The sequence below is a fragment of the Ambystoma mexicanum genome, chromosome 2q (genome assembly GCF_040938575.1).
Source record: "Ambystoma mexicanum isolate Mex_15411 chromosome 2q, UKY_AmexF1_1, whole genome shotgun sequence".
Lineage (NCBI taxonomy): Eukaryota > Metazoa > Chordata > Amphibia > Caudata > Ambystomatidae > Ambystoma > Ambystoma mexicanum.
Genome location: NC_090924.1, coordinates 534117859 through 534135538, shown reverse-complemented (window position 1 = coordinate 534135538; position 17680 = coordinate 534117859). Strand labels below are relative to the sequence as shown.

The 17680-nt window shown below is 42.7% G+C and overlaps 1 protein-coding gene across 1 annotated transcript in view; it reads left to right on the top strand.

Annotated features, from left to right (window-relative positions):
* Positions 1-17680, top strand: part of DNAH3 (dynein axonemal heavy chain 3) — a 1861430-nt gene that overhangs the window by 759668 nt on the left and 1084082 nt on the right. The window contains exon 25 of the mRNA XM_069647670.1: positions 4483-4575. Coding sequence (XP_069503771.1) covers positions 4483-4575 — 93 coding nt within the window. The remainder of the gene's footprint in view (positions 1-4482; positions 4576-17680) is intronic.

The window sequence follows — 17680 nt, the reverse complement described above, 5'->3', positions numbered from 1 at the left end:
ACAAGCCAGTCAAAGATGAACTAGCAAGACTTATTTGAACAGCAGGATTAGTACCTCAGTACTTGCAAAGCACATAGATTGTGCTTAGAAAGAAGCCCGTAGAACTTTATTGTTCACTGCATGTAAACACAAGATAGCGCTGAAAGCAGCAGGGGCGGCATGGGACAATTGCAAGCATGTGGAGCTTAAAGGTAGCGGTTTGCAGCATATTGACTTTATAAGATGTGCATGCGTAGTGCAATACATTGTGACTGCAACACGCTTTGTTCATTTGAGACTTTCAGGTCTCAGCATGGATGAGCAAGACCACAACTAGTTGAGTCAAAACATCGCAGAAAATGTAGATTGGCCTCGTACATTGTAACATGCAGATAACAAAACCGACAGAGACGGGCCATTTTGTAGTACGTATTTAATTTAGACAAAGACTGATGCAGTCCACAAAAAGGGCTGAATGCCAAAACTGCTATGTTCTAAAGTAAATGATATCCATTTTGAACCAAGCATGGTTCAACTTGTTTTTATTTTTAAAAACACACTGGAAGCCATTATGCTAAGTGAATAATAGCCTGTCTAGGACAACCCACAGTGATTGAGATGACGTGTATACATTTTGAAGTAGATTCTGAGAGAAACTAGCATTGGCAATGCCAATGGTTTTGTTGTTTACTGTTGTTCTTTGCATTTTGCATTTATAGGCACCTGCGTGCAAGGAGGAGAATGCAAAGTTTTAAAGGAGGCTGTGATATGGGGTGCTGGTGTCCAATGGAATGAGAAGGGGAATAACCACAAAGATTGCTTCTTGGCTCTCCTTTATTATCTACAGCAATGTGTTGGCGATATGTTGGTGGCTGCGGAGAATGCAGACTGTTATTTGATGGGGTGCGCACACGGTTTGATGGAGTGTGCAAAGTGTTGGATGGAGTATGCACTGCACAGTGTTTCATGAAGTGTGCATACTGTTGTTTGATGGGCTGGGCACTGTTTTGTGGAGTGAACACACTTGTTTGATGGGATTTTCTCTGTTTAATGGAGTGAGCACACGGTTTAATGGAGTGTCCCCCGTGTTTGAAGCACTGTGGGGGGAGGAATAAGAAATAAATGGCAACACGACGGAGAATAAAAAAAGCCATTCAATAAAAGCTGTGCTAGCAAAGGTGTGCATTGGGCCTACAATAAACAGTCGTTTTGTACTTACTTGTTTAAGTGTAAGCACTGTGTATTTCACTGTGTGGACCCCCTGACCTCACACGCCTGTCCTGAAACAGCCTTGAGCACTCTCCACGCTTACCTTGATTGGATTTTGCTAAACTCCCAGACTCCCTGTACACTATACTTCAGGTGCCCTTCTAAAATCTGTCCAGCAGGCAAGAAATTAAAAGTCCATCTTAACACCTATTTCCATTATGTTTCCTGTCAGAATCTTTTTGAGTTTATATTTTACAGAAAGCTTATCAGAACAAACTTCAAACGCTGTCCCCACAATTTCTAACTTTGGAGATGCCTGCACAAATCGACTTCTTCGAAAACACCACCATCTTCATTGTTTCTATAGTAACTCTCAAATGTATAGTCACATTAGTGTTTCGCAGGACAGCCCTATATTATTGTAGAGAATGGCTTAGTAAATGAGCCATTGCAAACTGCAAATTGTTTGGATTTTGCCACAGCAGTTCACATGGCACGAAGAAAGCGTATGCCCTTGGCGGAAAGTACATAACAATAACAGTCTAGGCAGATGGTTTATCATTCGGCCGGCTCAGTGCCGTTGTTGATATATTCTTACCATAACAGAACATACACGGGTCGGAGTCCAAGCAACCTGAAGAACCTCCAACAATCACCACCAGAAACCTCCAACAAACCATTGCACGGCACTAGCAGACGCATCTTAGCTCTGCCCCAGAAGGCACATATGCAGACACTGGCCTATCCCGAATTAATCACCACCCTAAACCATCCACCCACCTTCTACCAAACTCAAACCTCCACCACTGACTGCCATAACAGGTCTATCTAATACCACAGGAACACTTCTAAGCTGTTACCGAAGCTACTCTTCATCACACTCCCCCAACATTAACAGGCAACACAGACCACCAGCACCTATCATCCCTTTCAGTCCATGGGCTCTCCCATCAGGATAACACACTATAAAACAACTTGGCCATTCCCATAAGTGCACATCGACAGCCAGGAGCTGAGAACTTCCGACCTGCACCCATCAGTGCCAGAGATTTTGCATCAGCCTCTGTCACGAGCAAGCCTACCTCCCCACTTATTCTGCTTATCTAGTGTCTATTTAAGCTTGCCTTTTGGGGTCATTAACCTGGAGGCATGGGGTGTTAAGTGAAGCTAATGCATCAGAATGGGGCAGGGAGCAGAGTTGTAGCTCTTCACCAATGTATGTGTAGATTGTAAAGGAGGTGAAGCACTCGTAGCTAATAACAGGAAACATTGACCTAGGTCACACAGGGTGGGGGTGCTTTGGGCGACCCCTGGCATACTGACATCAAGTAGCTCTTCACAAGGTAGGCAAGCATCCCTGGTCCCTAAAGCCCCTCCAAGGACTAGGAGAGTGTCAAAGGTCTTCTAGTCTGTTACAACATACATTGCACCTTTCGCTGTCTGCTTCCAGAGCAAGTCCCTACTCAGTCTTCTTTACCCAGTTCCTCACCATTTGTCCTATTGTACACAGCTCACTACTCTGCCAAGTCTTGCCACCCTAATTACCCATCAGTCTTTTTGTGCACAGATACTCTACCCCCAGTCAGTAGTCCTTCTTACTTTGCCAGCTGTAAGATGAGTAATTTTACGAGTGACCAATACTTTGCAAATCTTACACCACTGTATGCTGAAATTGGGCACTTCAGGATTCTTCCAAAAGGTGCACTAATCACAATTTAGCCACTCGAAGCCAACATGTAATAAGATTTGCAGAGCATTGAGGCATGGCCGGCAGTACATTTCTACCTGATCCTCCAGCTACCCTGGTGATCAAAGACTTCTGTCCCCATAACCTACAGCGTGTTGTGACCATACTAATGGTGAAAGGCGCTATACAAATGATGCATTATATTACATACAAGACTGAAATGCTGGCAATTCTGAACTAACAGGGCCAAGATGTCCCTGTACCTTCATAAATACCTCTGTGGGGAGACGGTAATGCCCGGTGAGCCAGGAAATCTTATATGCCAAATTCAGCACACAATACAAATGCAGCCAAAGAGTGCAAAAGGGGTGTGGTTTTGCTTGGAGATGGGTGGGAATGGGCAGAAAATCGCATTGATTTGACTTGGAAATGAGTGTTAAATGGGTGGACACATAGCCAAACAACATGTATCCATCCTCATATGTCATCCCATGTGACCCTCATTCAAAGCCCCTAGTTGAAGCTCTTATGTTAAAGCTCACATTTGAATGACAATAGTTTTGGCTTCAAGGTAGTGCTTTTAGCGCCAAAATAAAAAGAATGACACCGAGTCATCGACGCTTGCCAGAGGTCCAGCCAAATGGGTTTTGTGGAGAATGACACCGGTGACTGCTGATTAGGAGCCTGCAGCAGAGAAGATCCAGGAAGGAGCAAGCCCAAGGTTTTGACATGTCACGTTAAGCAAATGCAGCACTGCAGCTCTACACAAGACGTTTAAAGATCCTATCGCAGAGGAAAAGGGGCATAGCATATGATTCCGTTTATCCTGAGTCTGAACTAAATGCATGAGATTCTGTTCACCCTGGTAACAAAATACGACAGGTTCTGACCAGCATTGAAGTGGAGGAATTAGTTTGATGTTTTTTCCTGGGTCTAAAGTAATTGAGTTAACAGCTGTAAAGAGTACAGGAAAGTGTTTTTCGCGTGCGCTGTGTTTAAACCTCTGCGTCTAAAGATTAGAATGATCTTTTTTGATGAGAGGATTTAGGTCAGAGGTCATCTAAATTACAAGAACAAGGCATTGCTTCAGACAGAACATAACACAGGCTAACCTGCACGCTTAATGTGCTGATACAAACTGGTTTTGAAACATACTTTGTTTAGCAGCAATTATACAACTGACATGAGTGGGTATAACATAACTTTTAAAACGCTAGTTAATGTCAACATTTTATTGAACCTAGATGCATGCAACAAGCAAGAACGTTTTAAATAGATGTAAATAATTACAATTACAAACTGTTGGATTTGTGTTTGCTATTTGTGAAACCAATGTATATTGCTTTTAATGAGTTGCAATAAAAGGTTAAGATTATTTTTGAGAGCATCAAAGCATTGGTGAATTGCCCTGTATATCGCTTCCCAAATTGTTGGGTTTAAATGTGCAGAAAGAACTCAGATGTATAAGGAATTGTGTCTGTGGGTCCTCAAAGAGTTGTTACTACTTCCTTATGAATTTTTATAGTTTCATATAAACACTGACAACCAAAAGCCATTTACCCTGTCTTTGTCAAAGGTGCCATAACTGGTGTTCATCTTCTCTTAAGGGCATGGTAGAGAAATGGCTTTTTCAAGTGGAACAAAATATGCTTTCCAGTTTAAGGCATGTCATCCATGAGGGGATTGAAGGCTATGTCCAGGTAAGGAACAATGTGCCATTGTTATTCCCATGATGTGTGAAGGCATCTTTAGTGTGAAAAGGTAAAGTTTGAAACACCAAAGTTTGAAAATTAAATCTTGAAAAAGTAAAGTTCGGAAATACACCTGTTTGTGTACTGTACTGCGAGTTGCCTCGGAACTCATCGGTAAAAATTTCAAAAGTAGTCTTAAAAAGGAGTGTTACACCAGGCAAGAAGTAACGCAATTTATTCTGGGCCCAGGCACAGCTGGGAAAGTGAAATTCAAACAGGGACAGAACTGTATGAAAATTGCTGTCAAAGATACACCACAAAAACAAAGGATTTTTTAATTATACAAACTAATTAGCATTGCCACATTAGTATAGTCCTCCATGTGAAGGTGATTGGCGAAGTTACATATTTCCTCTATAGAAGGACACACATTATCTTAAGATGATTGGGTCATACAAATGTTAACACACCACCCTTAGCCCCCTCTGTGATGTCACAGTCCAACCCACAATTCCCACATCATAGTGCCAAAACATTGAGACAATTCAGATGGCCAGCAGAACTTTATTCATCTGCCACCTTCCATCTCCATCTGTTTCTCATGGGAGCATCACCGATCATGACACTACAACTGATTGAGACTTAAGGGTCTGTATCTGCAACCCTACAGTCCCTTCTCTCTCCACTTATGAGCCACCCGCTGGCTGCAGTTGTGGGTTAACTACACTTCCCCCACTCCCCTCCCACCTGGCACTTCTCCCCTTCCATCTTCCCCTCACTTGCGCGATCTGAATGATACAAGGCCTAGTTAGATGGTTATTTTGTCCTCCCTTGTTTCCCCCTCCTTGTCTTGTCTCACCTAGAAAAACTTGTGTACAGGCGCGTTCTAAATGCCATATAATATCATATCATATATCATACAAGGGCCTTGAACTGTTGACAAGTTACCGGAGTAATTTTGCATCTTAGGAACTCTTCGAACTGCTTCCCAGGCTAAGATGTGCAAAGGGGCAATTTGAAACCACCATGGGATATCTTGAAACAGTCAGTAGACCAGTTTAATTAAATTAATATGCCAAATTATAAAATGATTGTGTGTTTGCAGCCTTTCCCAGGCACTGCAAGCTTAGCTTCCGGACCTCGAAAGTATCTAGGGCAGTTACTTTAATTCCTGTATAATTCTCGGAACGTGTAATTTACAATGTGCTGCCAGCCTCTATGGCTATGTTAGTAAAATGTGAATTAGGTTCTAGTAAAAAGCATGCCTGTTAACAGTGCCTCTGTCCAATATTAAGCCACATATACTTACCTATAACCTATCTTTACAGCCTATATGTTATTTACTTGAAGCACATTTATTCAGGGCATTCTCCAGCCTTGAATATAGAACTGTGTGGCTATCAATGAAGCCCTCTCCCATTTTAGTGGGCTACTCCTGCAATTGATAAGTTTGTGCCTTCTTACCGTGCTGAACTTGCTTTTTTACCACATTATTCCTCCTTTTATTGATCCATCAATAACTAAATCTTCTCCCCAATCCCCGCTCTGCTATTTGTTTTTTAGCTATCCACACCTTTTTTAGTCTGCACATGTCACCCCCATCCTCTTCCCAATTTTCAAATGGTCCATCTATCAACACACACCCTTGCCCATCCTTATCAATCGCAATCCAATAAGCTTCAGAGTTTTCTATATCTTCAGGTTGTACTATGACCCCATACACTTCATCAGTTTTGTCACCCTCTGTTACTGGGCTTACTTTTAGCACTTTCCCGGTCAACATTCAGAGGCAACATGAATCTTCCTCTATTTTTGTTAGTATAGAGTCTGAAAAGAATTTTGCCAGTGCAGAAGGTGACGAGCATGAGGACCAACACAGCGACAGTCACTCTGAATACTCCAGAAAGCCAGGTGGGCAGCAATGTGAAAATGTCCAGTTACTCGGATGCACCCCACTAACTTCACTTGTCATCCTTTCGTGGAGTGTCTGTATTGCACTGATACCATCAGGTACCACTGAGCAGCAACTGCTTCCAAACTTGGCAAACACTCCTCCTTCTATAGCAGTAAGAAAGTCCAGTAGACACCTATTCTGGAGAGCCGCTAGATGTAGTGCTCTCAACACTTGCTTTACTGCATATAGATTTGATTTGATATGATTTTGGATTTGTAAGGCACCGAAGCCTGCAGGCATCAGGGCGCCGAGAACCCATAAGAGTGGGAAAAGGCAGCAGAGGGTGGGCATAAGCAACAACTAGGTTACTCAAAGAGAATGGTCTTTAATCTCTTCCTGAATCCCAAGAGGTCTGCTCAGAGCATAGCTCCCTGGGCAACGAGTTCCACAGAGTGACGGCACAGACAGTAAATGATCTGCCCATGCCCCTGGTTCTTCTACGTAAAGGAACCATAAGCGCACTGACTCACTTCCTCTGGTAGATCTAGAATGATGCTGAATGGCAACACAATGTCTCGGATAGTCCGGACCTTGCCATACAAGCATCTATGAACAATGGTCAGCACTTTAAAATGAACTTGTGCCTCCACTGGAAGCCAGTGTAGATTCTTCCTATGTATAGTAATGGGATAATGTCTAGGGATCCAATTAACTATGCGCACTGTGTCGTTTTGGAGAACTTGGAGGCCCCTCAAACAATTTTTACTATGTCCAACCAGCAAAACATTACAATAATCGATCCTCGGCATGATTAATGCCTGCACAAGGATCTCACAATTGGTCTCTGTTACATATGGTTTCAGTCTCCTGAGTAACCTAAGAAGACATTGAGCTTTATTACAGATCTTTTTTTTTTTTTTGTGGTTTAAAATTTTTATTTTCATATCAACAAATAAGAACATTGAACAGCATTAATCAATGAAATGTACAGTTAATCATTTAAAGTCTAAACATACTAAGCAATCGGTCTCAAACTATTTCGGAATAATAAAAACAAAGAGGATTAGAAAAGTGTGGAAGAAAGAAAAGAAAAGGAGAGAAAGAAGAAAAGGAAAAGAAAGACAATATCAGATTAAATAGCTAGAACCTAGCATTTGAAATGATTAACATTCATGAAAATATCACACAACAATTGCATGAAATAATAAGTCAGCATACACCAATAGCACTTTTCAAAGCCAGAGACATACTCGTTCAAATTAAATTCCTGCTTTATCCATAAATGTGTCATGCGCCCGACCGCATGGAGACTGTGGAGGCTGTTCCGGTGGACTGGCCATTAGGTTGATACACGCCTTTCTGCTCTCGCATAGGAGGCGGTCTAGTCTTTTTCACATTTTTCACGTTGTGACGTCACCGTCTCCGGAAGACTTAGTCCGCGTCTTCCCGGCGGACGGCGGTTTGCAACTTTGAGCTTTCGCTTGCTTACTTTGTTGCGGTACGCTTGTGTTCTATCGCTCTATTTTTCTCTTTCAGAGCGCTTTCCACTCCCCGGTATTTTTTCCTCTCTTACTTATCTAGTGACGCTCTGTCGTTCTCTGCTCTCCTCGGGTCTCAATCCCATTTTCTTTCTCCGTCCACACTTTCCCATGTTTCCCGGCTTACCTGTGCTCTCCACCCATACTTCCTGCTCCACTCATTCCGTATATTTTGCCTCGTTGGAGTTCCATCATTGGCTGCGCCGGACTGCTCCTGGACTTTAGAATCCATCCAGCCGATTCTTCAGCACATCGAACTCTACAAAGGTTTTTTTTTGGCATTTGGCTTTTTCCCCTATTCACCCGCCTTCGGTGACGGGGCCGCACTGGCCACTTTTCACAAGCAGCCGCTGTGGCTTCTCACCGCGGAAGGGATTTAACTTCCAACTGTCTTCAATACCGAGAAGCTCCCAGATACGCCACGGACTCCAGTTCATCAGGTGAGGGGTCGGAGGAGGGAAGTGAGACCGACGGTTCTGATATCCATAGCGACAGCTTTGACAAAATGTCAAGGAAGCTGCTCCATATGTCCCAGAACTTGTCAACCTCATCTGTGTTTTTGTACATGGCTTTCTCATATGTTCAAACAGTGAGAAGTTCCTCCACCCAGTCATCAATATTAAAAGAATTACTTGACTTCCATGACCTCAATATCATCTTTTTAGCGATCATGAATGCTCGTAGCAACCATATTTTCTTGCCAAAGGTGAGTTAATCCAGTTGAGAAATATCGCCTAGAACCAACAAAGAAGCAGTCATAGGGATCATAATGTTCAAGACCAAACCTAGCCTCTCACATACTCTCTTTCAGAACTCCATTGTTTTTGAACAAAACCAAATCAAGTGACTAAGGGAGCCTCTTGATCCTTTACATTTCCAACAGAGATCACTGTCCAAAAGCCGTCTTCTAAATAACGTATCTGGTGTCCAGTATGCTCTAAAGAGTAATTTCGTCTGGGACGCTCTAAGGCCCCAGTCCAGACTCATCAGATAAGTGTTTTCACAGCATCTCCGCCAACATCTTAGGTTGACATTTTCTCCCAATTCTTCTGCCCAAATCACCGGTAACCTTGGATCTCCTTTTCGGCAAACTTTCAGGATACCGTACATTGTAGATGCAGGGTGTGATGCACTCGAGCATGTCTTTGAAACTGTCCAGGTGGCACTCTGAATGTTCATCTGTGGCTCATCAATACAGGCAGGAACGATAACCTTCAGCTTCCTGTAAAAGGGTTCCTCCTTGGTATCTCAAAGCTGGGTTATGCCAGATGGAGGCATCTTGGTGCAAGTTGGGATCTGCATTCATACGTCTTGAAATTTCACACCAGCAATCTTGCAAGAGCATAGTAAGTGGGTTGGTCTCTCTTAATTTACCTTTCTTAGTTGTCAATAAGGCTTTGGGATCCAATTCTGAGACCGCACCACACTCCCATGATAAGTATTCAGGTTGTTCATTGTCTAAGTCAATTATTCTGCACAAGTGGCAAGTGGAGAATGACAAATAGTAGTCCATGAAGTTAGGTAAAGTAATTCCTCCAAGCTTTAACAGGAGCTGAAGTTTCCATATTGCGAGTCTTGATGGTTTTCCATTCCAAATTAAATTTTGCATGATTCTATTGAACTCTTTAAAAATGTTCCTTGGCAATTTGATTTGATGCATGGACAAGATGTAATTTATCCGTGGTGCCAAGTTCATTTTTATGCAGTTTATTTTCGCCCATGTAGACAATTTCAAAAGTCCCCACCTTTCCAAATCTGATTTGAGTTTTGGGAGGATTAGTGTAAAATGTATTGTTGGTAACTTCACCACATCTGCTCCGATCCAGATGCCCAGATACTTCATCCTTTCTCCACAACACCTTAACTGAAATTGTGCACATGAGTGTCATTGACAGAGACTATTGATCAGGAGGATTTCAGATTTACTCCAATTGATCTTATAACCTGAGACCGTGGAGAAATATTGAATGTCTTGCATCAAGTGAGGAATACAAGCAATAGGGTTGTGAAGGGCAACTAAGAGATCATCAGCGTACAGCCAGAACAGGTCCTTTCGACCAGTTCCAATAATGGCTTGAAGATTCACATCCGCCCGTAAGCTTATTGCCAGTGGCTCCATAGACAAAATGAATAGACGAGGTGAGAGCGGGCAGCCCTGTTTCATACCTCGATGAAGAGTAAACGCATCAGAAATAAGGCAGCTTGTAAGCACACTTGCAGATGGATTTTCATACAACAGTTTAACCCAGCGCTGAAATCCCTTTCCAAAGTTCATTTTTTCTTGGTACGTGAAAAAAGCATTTCAGCACTTCCCAAACTGTTGAGATTTTGACGTCATTAGTCTTATTGATCTATATGAAACTTTCAACTTTCTCCATCACTTAATTTCTGATTTGATCATTTTTTAGGATATTAGAGTTCATTCTCCATCTTGAAGACTTTACCATAGTGTGTTGTAATGATAAACATAATGACACAGGTGCGTGATCTGACAGGGTAATGAGCCCGATATCTGTATCATAGCAACATGGAGTTATTTGTCCAGAGGTCAACAAAAAATCAATCCGAGAGTATGTATCCTGGCATTGAGAGTGAAAACTATAATCTCTTTCCATCGGGTGTTCCAGTCACCAAATGTCTGCCAGGTTGAATTCCCTTATCAAACCATCCAGAGATTGTTTTTTTTTTTGGAGTTAGTGCAGGCCCCATTCGATCGGTCCAAGGCTGGGTCCATCACCTGATTGAAATCACTGGCTATCACAATTGAGTCAACGTTAAAACTTTTAAGTATTTGCGGCAGCTTGTGAAAGAAAAGAGGATCATCCAGAGTAGGTGCATATACATTACACAAGAGAATGTCCACATCTTGAATTTTTGCTAACACACAAATAATCCTATCTTCTTTATCACCTTTACTTGCAATGATTGATATAGGCAGATTTTTATTAATAAGTATTGAAACGCCTTGCTGGATGAGTGAGTTGAGAAGTAAGTTTACCCAACCCATCCTCTTTTTAGTTTTTCAGCTTCAAGATTTTCCAAATGCGTCACTTGGAGGAATGCAATGTCACATGAATTTGATCGCAGATGAGACAATATTTTGGTCCTTTTCACCACATTATTGAGTCCGTTGACATTCCATGGGATGATTTTTAGATGTTCCACAATTTTAGTGTTACAGAACTTATTCTGGTTCATCGTAATATGAGTTATCACAATTAGTTAATAGGATGGAAAGAAAGGACAGAAAGAAGAAAAGAACTAAGATAAAGCATGTGCCCCAACCGGGCATTAGACCATTAGATTACACCAACATTGGTCACAAGTAGATGGCTCACTGTACAGATGTAACAGCAAGGCAACAAGTAACTATAGAATCACAATAGACACTTAACTTTTAGTAAGCACCAACCCCAAACCTCCTGTCCCCACCCTAAAAGATACTTACAATGGCTATCCCAAATATGTAGACACTGCATTGCATTATCTACATTTAATAAAGCCAGCCTTTCAGACCTATAAACAAGAAGATGTGATTGGGCATCATGCAATCCTAATATTCCAAGTCTAACATTCCATGCATTGGACACCTCCCACCCCTAAAACATTATCCATGGCACTTACGCCCAGGTACCTGAGGTACATTTGTATCAGCACAAAGCTATCAGCGAATAAACATCACAATAAACAGCATCATACTTTAACAACGTGAGCCTTGTAACCCATGCCTGTTGTATAATCACACTCACTCCAAAATCGCACCTTACTATCTACACACATTCCAGAGTGTGTGATCAAAGCACAACAACGCACAATGAGGGAGGTCTACAAGGTATAATATGAAGACCAAACATTATGCAAAAAATTCCAAACACATCAAAGGCCAACGGCACCCAAACGCTTCACTCCACAATAGGATTACCACCGCCCAAGGGCCAAGAGATGAACAAAGGACACATAAGTGCTCAGAACGCTCTGAAAAATCCACCATCCAACATACAGCCCGCTCACCGCTAGGGAGGAACAAGAAGCACTGAAACGCCCCAAAGACCTGCAAAAACCACCCCAAAATGCACCCTCCCCGCATCCCGGTAAACGCAATCGCGGTGGACCCCCATCCTGCACCATAGCTTTATTACAGATCTAATTGATATGCAAATTGGAATTCAGAGTGGAGTCAAAAACAACACCCAATGTTTTGACTCAATCTAGTGTTTTGGTGATGTGGTTATCAATAGAGAAGCTCTTGTACTGGTCATCCAATTTAGATCTGGCTTGGGGGGAACCGAAGGGCATGAGCTCAGTTTTAGTGGGGTTTGGGCATATAGGCCTTTTGCTGTTGAATTGGCCAGTTGCAGCAACTCCTACCTTGTCAGCTGGAGCCATTTAGCATTGGCTGCAGCTTGCACACCCGGAAGCAGTAAAGATGTGAAGAAGGTTGCTGCCTTGGAAAATAATTGGAATTCATCAGGAATAGCGGCCACATTTTCATTTTGAACAAATTTCATTATTTTTCCAAAACCATAACACAATACAATACCAAAAGCAATGTTCACATCAATGAATCATTTCACAACACAAAACCCAATATCTCCAAACCCAACCCACCCTCCACATATCAAAAAATACTACACGACAATTGAAAACATTCTAAAATATAAAGAAAGAGAGGAGAAGAAGAAAGAAAAGAAAAAAAATATAAAGAAAATATTTTTTTAAAAAAAGGGGGGGGGTTCTTTTAACAAACTTTAACTCATCCTTTCAATACCCTATAATAATTCCAAAAAATACAAAGCCTTTTTGTAATCCTCAAATCAATACCATACGATGATCTAATAATTCCAAGAAATACATCTCTCTTGCAGTCCTCAAATCAAACCCCTTCTTATGACATATTCAAATCCAAAAAAGGCCATCATTCAAGTCTTCCAGCAGTACAGTTTCACCTAGGATCAATGTTTCAAAGTTGTATTCCATCTCTTCCCCCACAACAGCATTCATTACGTTCATGATCCCATTCCAGAAATCCTTCAATTTAACACAATCCCACAGCATATGCTCCAAAGTGCCTTGCCCCAATGCACATCGCCAGCAAATGTCAGAGTTCAATAAACCATGTCTGAAAAGACGAACAGGAGTCCAAAATATTCTGTGGAGTATCTTAATCTGACGATCTTGATCAACATTCAGGGAGACTCTTTTGATATTTGCACATATACTTGTCCATCTTTGAGAAGTCATTTCCGTTTCCAAAACCCCTGACCATGTCATCAGGATCCCTTGATCTGGTTCTGAGAAGTCACTTAACAGAGTGTACATTCTAGAGGCTAAATGTGCCTTTCCAGATAAACTCTTGATACTGGAAACCAATTGGAAAGCATTTGCAGATGGCAGGCTCACCACTTTCCTCAATTTCCTGTAGTCACCATATACATTTTGGGCCAGGTTGTATTCCACCCTGAGCTCCCTGAATGTCTTCCATTTCTGATCCTTGAACAAATCCCCAATTGTCTTGATGCCTGCTGCGAACCAACTTCTCCAAAAAATCACTTTCTTCCCAATTCTAATTCTGGGATTCAGCCATATCGATGATTCTGCATTTGTACCAGAATCTATTCCGGCTACTTGATCATAGACACTCCAAATTTTCCTCAAGAAATCTGTCAGAGCTGAGCCGGGGGCCCTCTTGCAAGTAATGGTTGATGGAATGGCCCACATATCCAACGGCCCTGCCCTCTCCGCCTAAGCACGAGCCCACTCATCCTCTGACGTCAGGAACGGAAGGATGTGCCTCAAGGTGAACGCCTGGTGGTATCACTCAAAATGCAGAATGTTCAAGCCCCCTTTCTCTTTTTTGAGCTGTAGTTTCCAAAGTTTCAACCTTGGAATTTTCCCATTCCAAACAAATGACTGAAGCATACAATCCAATTTCTTCCATTCCGTTTTTCGCACTGGCATCGGAATCATTCCTAACATATAAGTTATTTTCGGTGTCAAAGTCATTTTTATTGCATTTACCCTGCCCCCTCAGGACAGCTGAAGTGCAGACCAGCGATCAATCTCCTGTTTTATCTTCTGCATACAGAGATCCATGTTAGTTTTCATAAGATCCTTCAAATTCTTAGTTATCCAGACACCTAGATATTTCATTTTACTAGCACACCATCTGAACCCAAAAGTTCACACCACTTCATAAGTTGTGGTGTCTGAGCATGGTAAGGTCTCTAATTTCTGCCAATTAATTCTGTAGTTTGAGATTGCACCAAAATCATCCAGGACCTTCATCAATTCAGCTATTGAGTTTGATGGATCTTGAACCACCACCAATAAATCATCCGCATATAACCAGAGCTTTTGGCAAGTTGTTCCATAGCAAACCCCTTTGATTCTTGGAGTGATCTGATTGCTTCTGCCAAGGGTTTAATCAAGATCACAAACAACAATGGAGACAGCGGGCATCCTTGTCGTGTCCCCCGCTGTAATTCAATTTCTCCAGACAATATGCCGTTGGTGTTAACCCACCAAACCTTCAGCATGACGTTGCATTGTTCCCCCCTCCCATTGGCCACCATACCACACTCCATATTTTATTCTCATGAATGGTCTTGTGAGACACCAGGGAATGCTGTGCCCCTCTTTATCTGTACACTGTAGTCATCTGTGTTCACTTATTATCTGCTCCCCCCTTTTTGAGCCTTCTGTCATATATTCCACTGTCATCTTTTTTGTTTCTTTGTTTTTCGCCAACCTGCCAATTTGCACGTAATTATCTGCGTACACCTCTTCCTCTTCATCCACCCATTGAACACAGACACTTCTTCCTTGTAATAGACCCCTAGTTTTGCAGAGGGATTAGTCCATTAGGCATCCTGCCTCCTCATATGATAGTGCCTGAGGCAGGAAAAGCTTTGGTGCCCCCAATATGTGTGGAATTAAGGAGAAGACATAACATGTGCCATTTGCTCTTTCTCTTCCGACCCATAGCATTTCATCATGATACAGTCTGCCCTTTTTCAGTGTCATTATGGAATTCCTCTTCATTTAACACATTTATTTTTCCCCCTCTTTACAGCAATATTTGAACATATCTCACTTGTTTCTCTAAATAAAAAGCATAAAAACATTATTAATCCTATACTAATGCATATTAATATCATCACACTCCAAAAAGCAGATCTTTTTTGCGATCTGTTTATAAAAACATTGTCCCGCCCATTGCCCTCTCCTCCTTCACTCGTTGGTCTTTTATAGAACCTTATTGCTGAGAAAAAAGTTAATGAGATCTGACTAATACTCCCCATCACGTTGCGCTCTGCCCATCTTCTCCATGGGGGGGGGACAGTGCTCTTGTCCCTGCGTATGTCGGTGAGATTAACCCATCCTCTGCTCCCTTCGATCTTTACAGCTGTTGGTGATGCATATACCGCTGTGTGAGGACCTGTGAATCTGTCCTCCATCCACTTCCTGATGTGATTTTTTATGAATACTTTGTCCCCAGGGTAAGGAGGTGCTCCATGCAGAAATTCCCTTTGTTTCTCGCCTGCTTGCTCCGTCTGAACTCTCGCTTTTGTCTGTAAAGATATATATGCAAGCCATTTAGCAAGTTCTGTGAGGTACATGTGAAATTCCTCCCCAAGTATGTTCGAAGAGTTAGCATCAGAGATCCTACGTGCCACTGGTATAGGCGCATGCATTCTCTGGCCAGTAACAAGATCATATGGAGTGAGATGATGATCTCCTCCAGGCGAATTGAATAAAGCAGAGAGTGCAAGAGGTAAGCAGTGCAACCAAGACTTACCCAGTCTTTTGGTTAGCTTGGCCAAGCACTCCTTTAGTAAACCATTCATTTTCTTAGCCTATCCATTTGCTTGCAGCCGGTAAACTGTGCATAGTTTGTGGCGTATCCCCACAGGGGCAGTTATTTCCTTAATGAAATAATTTGTGAAATGCTGACCATTGTCAGAGTGAACTTAATCTGGGATCCCCCACCTTGGGAATACATCCCTCACCAAAAATGCCTCTGCTGAGTGGGCGTCATGTGGGCACAGGGGCCAGCCTCAAGCCAACCTGAAAATGGACACACCACAGTAATTATGTATCTGTAATATCTGTAATAGGTACATCTATCTTGCATATCAACATAGCCTATTTGCAAGTGCCGGAAGGGCCCTTCCGGTCGTGATAATTTTACCTGTACCACTCTCAAAGTATGACCTGGCAGAAATTTCTGGCATAAAACACAACTATGCACAAATTCAGACACGCATTCTTATAAATTTGGCACAAACCAGTCTTCACTTATCCCCGCAGCCACATGCTCTTTTGATATGTGGGTGGGGTAGTGAAGCTTCTCCGGGGCCACATTCAATAACTTTTTGGCATCACCACTTTGCCTGTGCTGTCATGTTGCAAAAATGTTATCGGTTGGTGACAGAAAACACCCTCTTTTCATCCACAGCTCTTTTTCATCATTTAGTGCTTTCCCCTATAATTCTATTATTTGCACTATTGGGGGTGTGTTATAACTTTCTGGCAATTGTGAGAAACATGAAGGTGTCTCACTTGCTAGTTCCCGGGGATCTGTCATCCAGGTTGCCAGGACACACCCATCGCTATTAGATCCAGTTTTCTGGGGGTGGACCAGTGGGGGAGGATCCCCTAGATTGGGGGGGTCTTTGGGGAGTGGGAGTGGGACATCAACGGGTAAGACGCGGTACCCCCTTCCCTGTAACACCTTTTCACCATCCTACCCAATAGGTTATTTAGCAGCTCTAACCCTCCCTTTTTCCGACACGAACACTTTCTTACACAGAGAAAAACAGACTAACACCAGAGCTGTTTACCTGACATGTCCCAATACAGGGATCAGGCAGAGTCAGGCAATTGACAGTAACCACGCACAACTACCGGCCCTTTACTATCCCCACCTGGATAAAAGTCAGATAACGAGACCACACTTCAAGCAAGGCCGAACGCACGAAGGAAACAGCTACAGCGGATCGGCAATTCAAACGGAGGAGAAAGGCGGCCAGACCTGGAGGGATGACAAAGGGGGGACTGCCCTTGCCCTTTTCAACTCAGACCCGCAAAGCCTCCGAAAAGGGAATCACAAGACCGGCAAGTACAGCTGGCATGTGGTGTGACTGGTGTCAACGGTACATGGGGGCCTCCTACGTTGATAATACTGGCGGGGAGGCACGCTGGCTACCGTGGTACCGTCCTTGACTCCAGAAGCAAGACAAGCCAATGGGTTCAACACAGCCGGTGAGTCAGAGGAAGCTGATAGCAAACTGAACTGTGTTGAGCCTAACGTTGCAAGTGGCAACACTATATGAATGCAAGGAACTTGGGAACAAAGAACTTGTGTGTGTTTGAACTTTTGGGAAAACACAGGGAAGGGCCAACTGCAGAGTGGTCAGGCGCCGCAGGAGTGCTCATTCGAAACTACAAGTACCAAAAAGCCCTAGGAAAGGGTGGCGTGAGGTGTCAGAGTGGTCCTACAAGAGTCACATTAAATCCCTTGTACACTCAAGTCTCTGACCCATTGCCTAAAGAAAACTAGGGAAGGGGAATCCCCACCTTTATTGAAATGAGTAAATCATGAACTGCATCAGAAAAGTAAAGTGTACATTATGTTAAAATGGCTATTGAACCTGAAAGAGGGATTCCAAGGGAAAAGCTA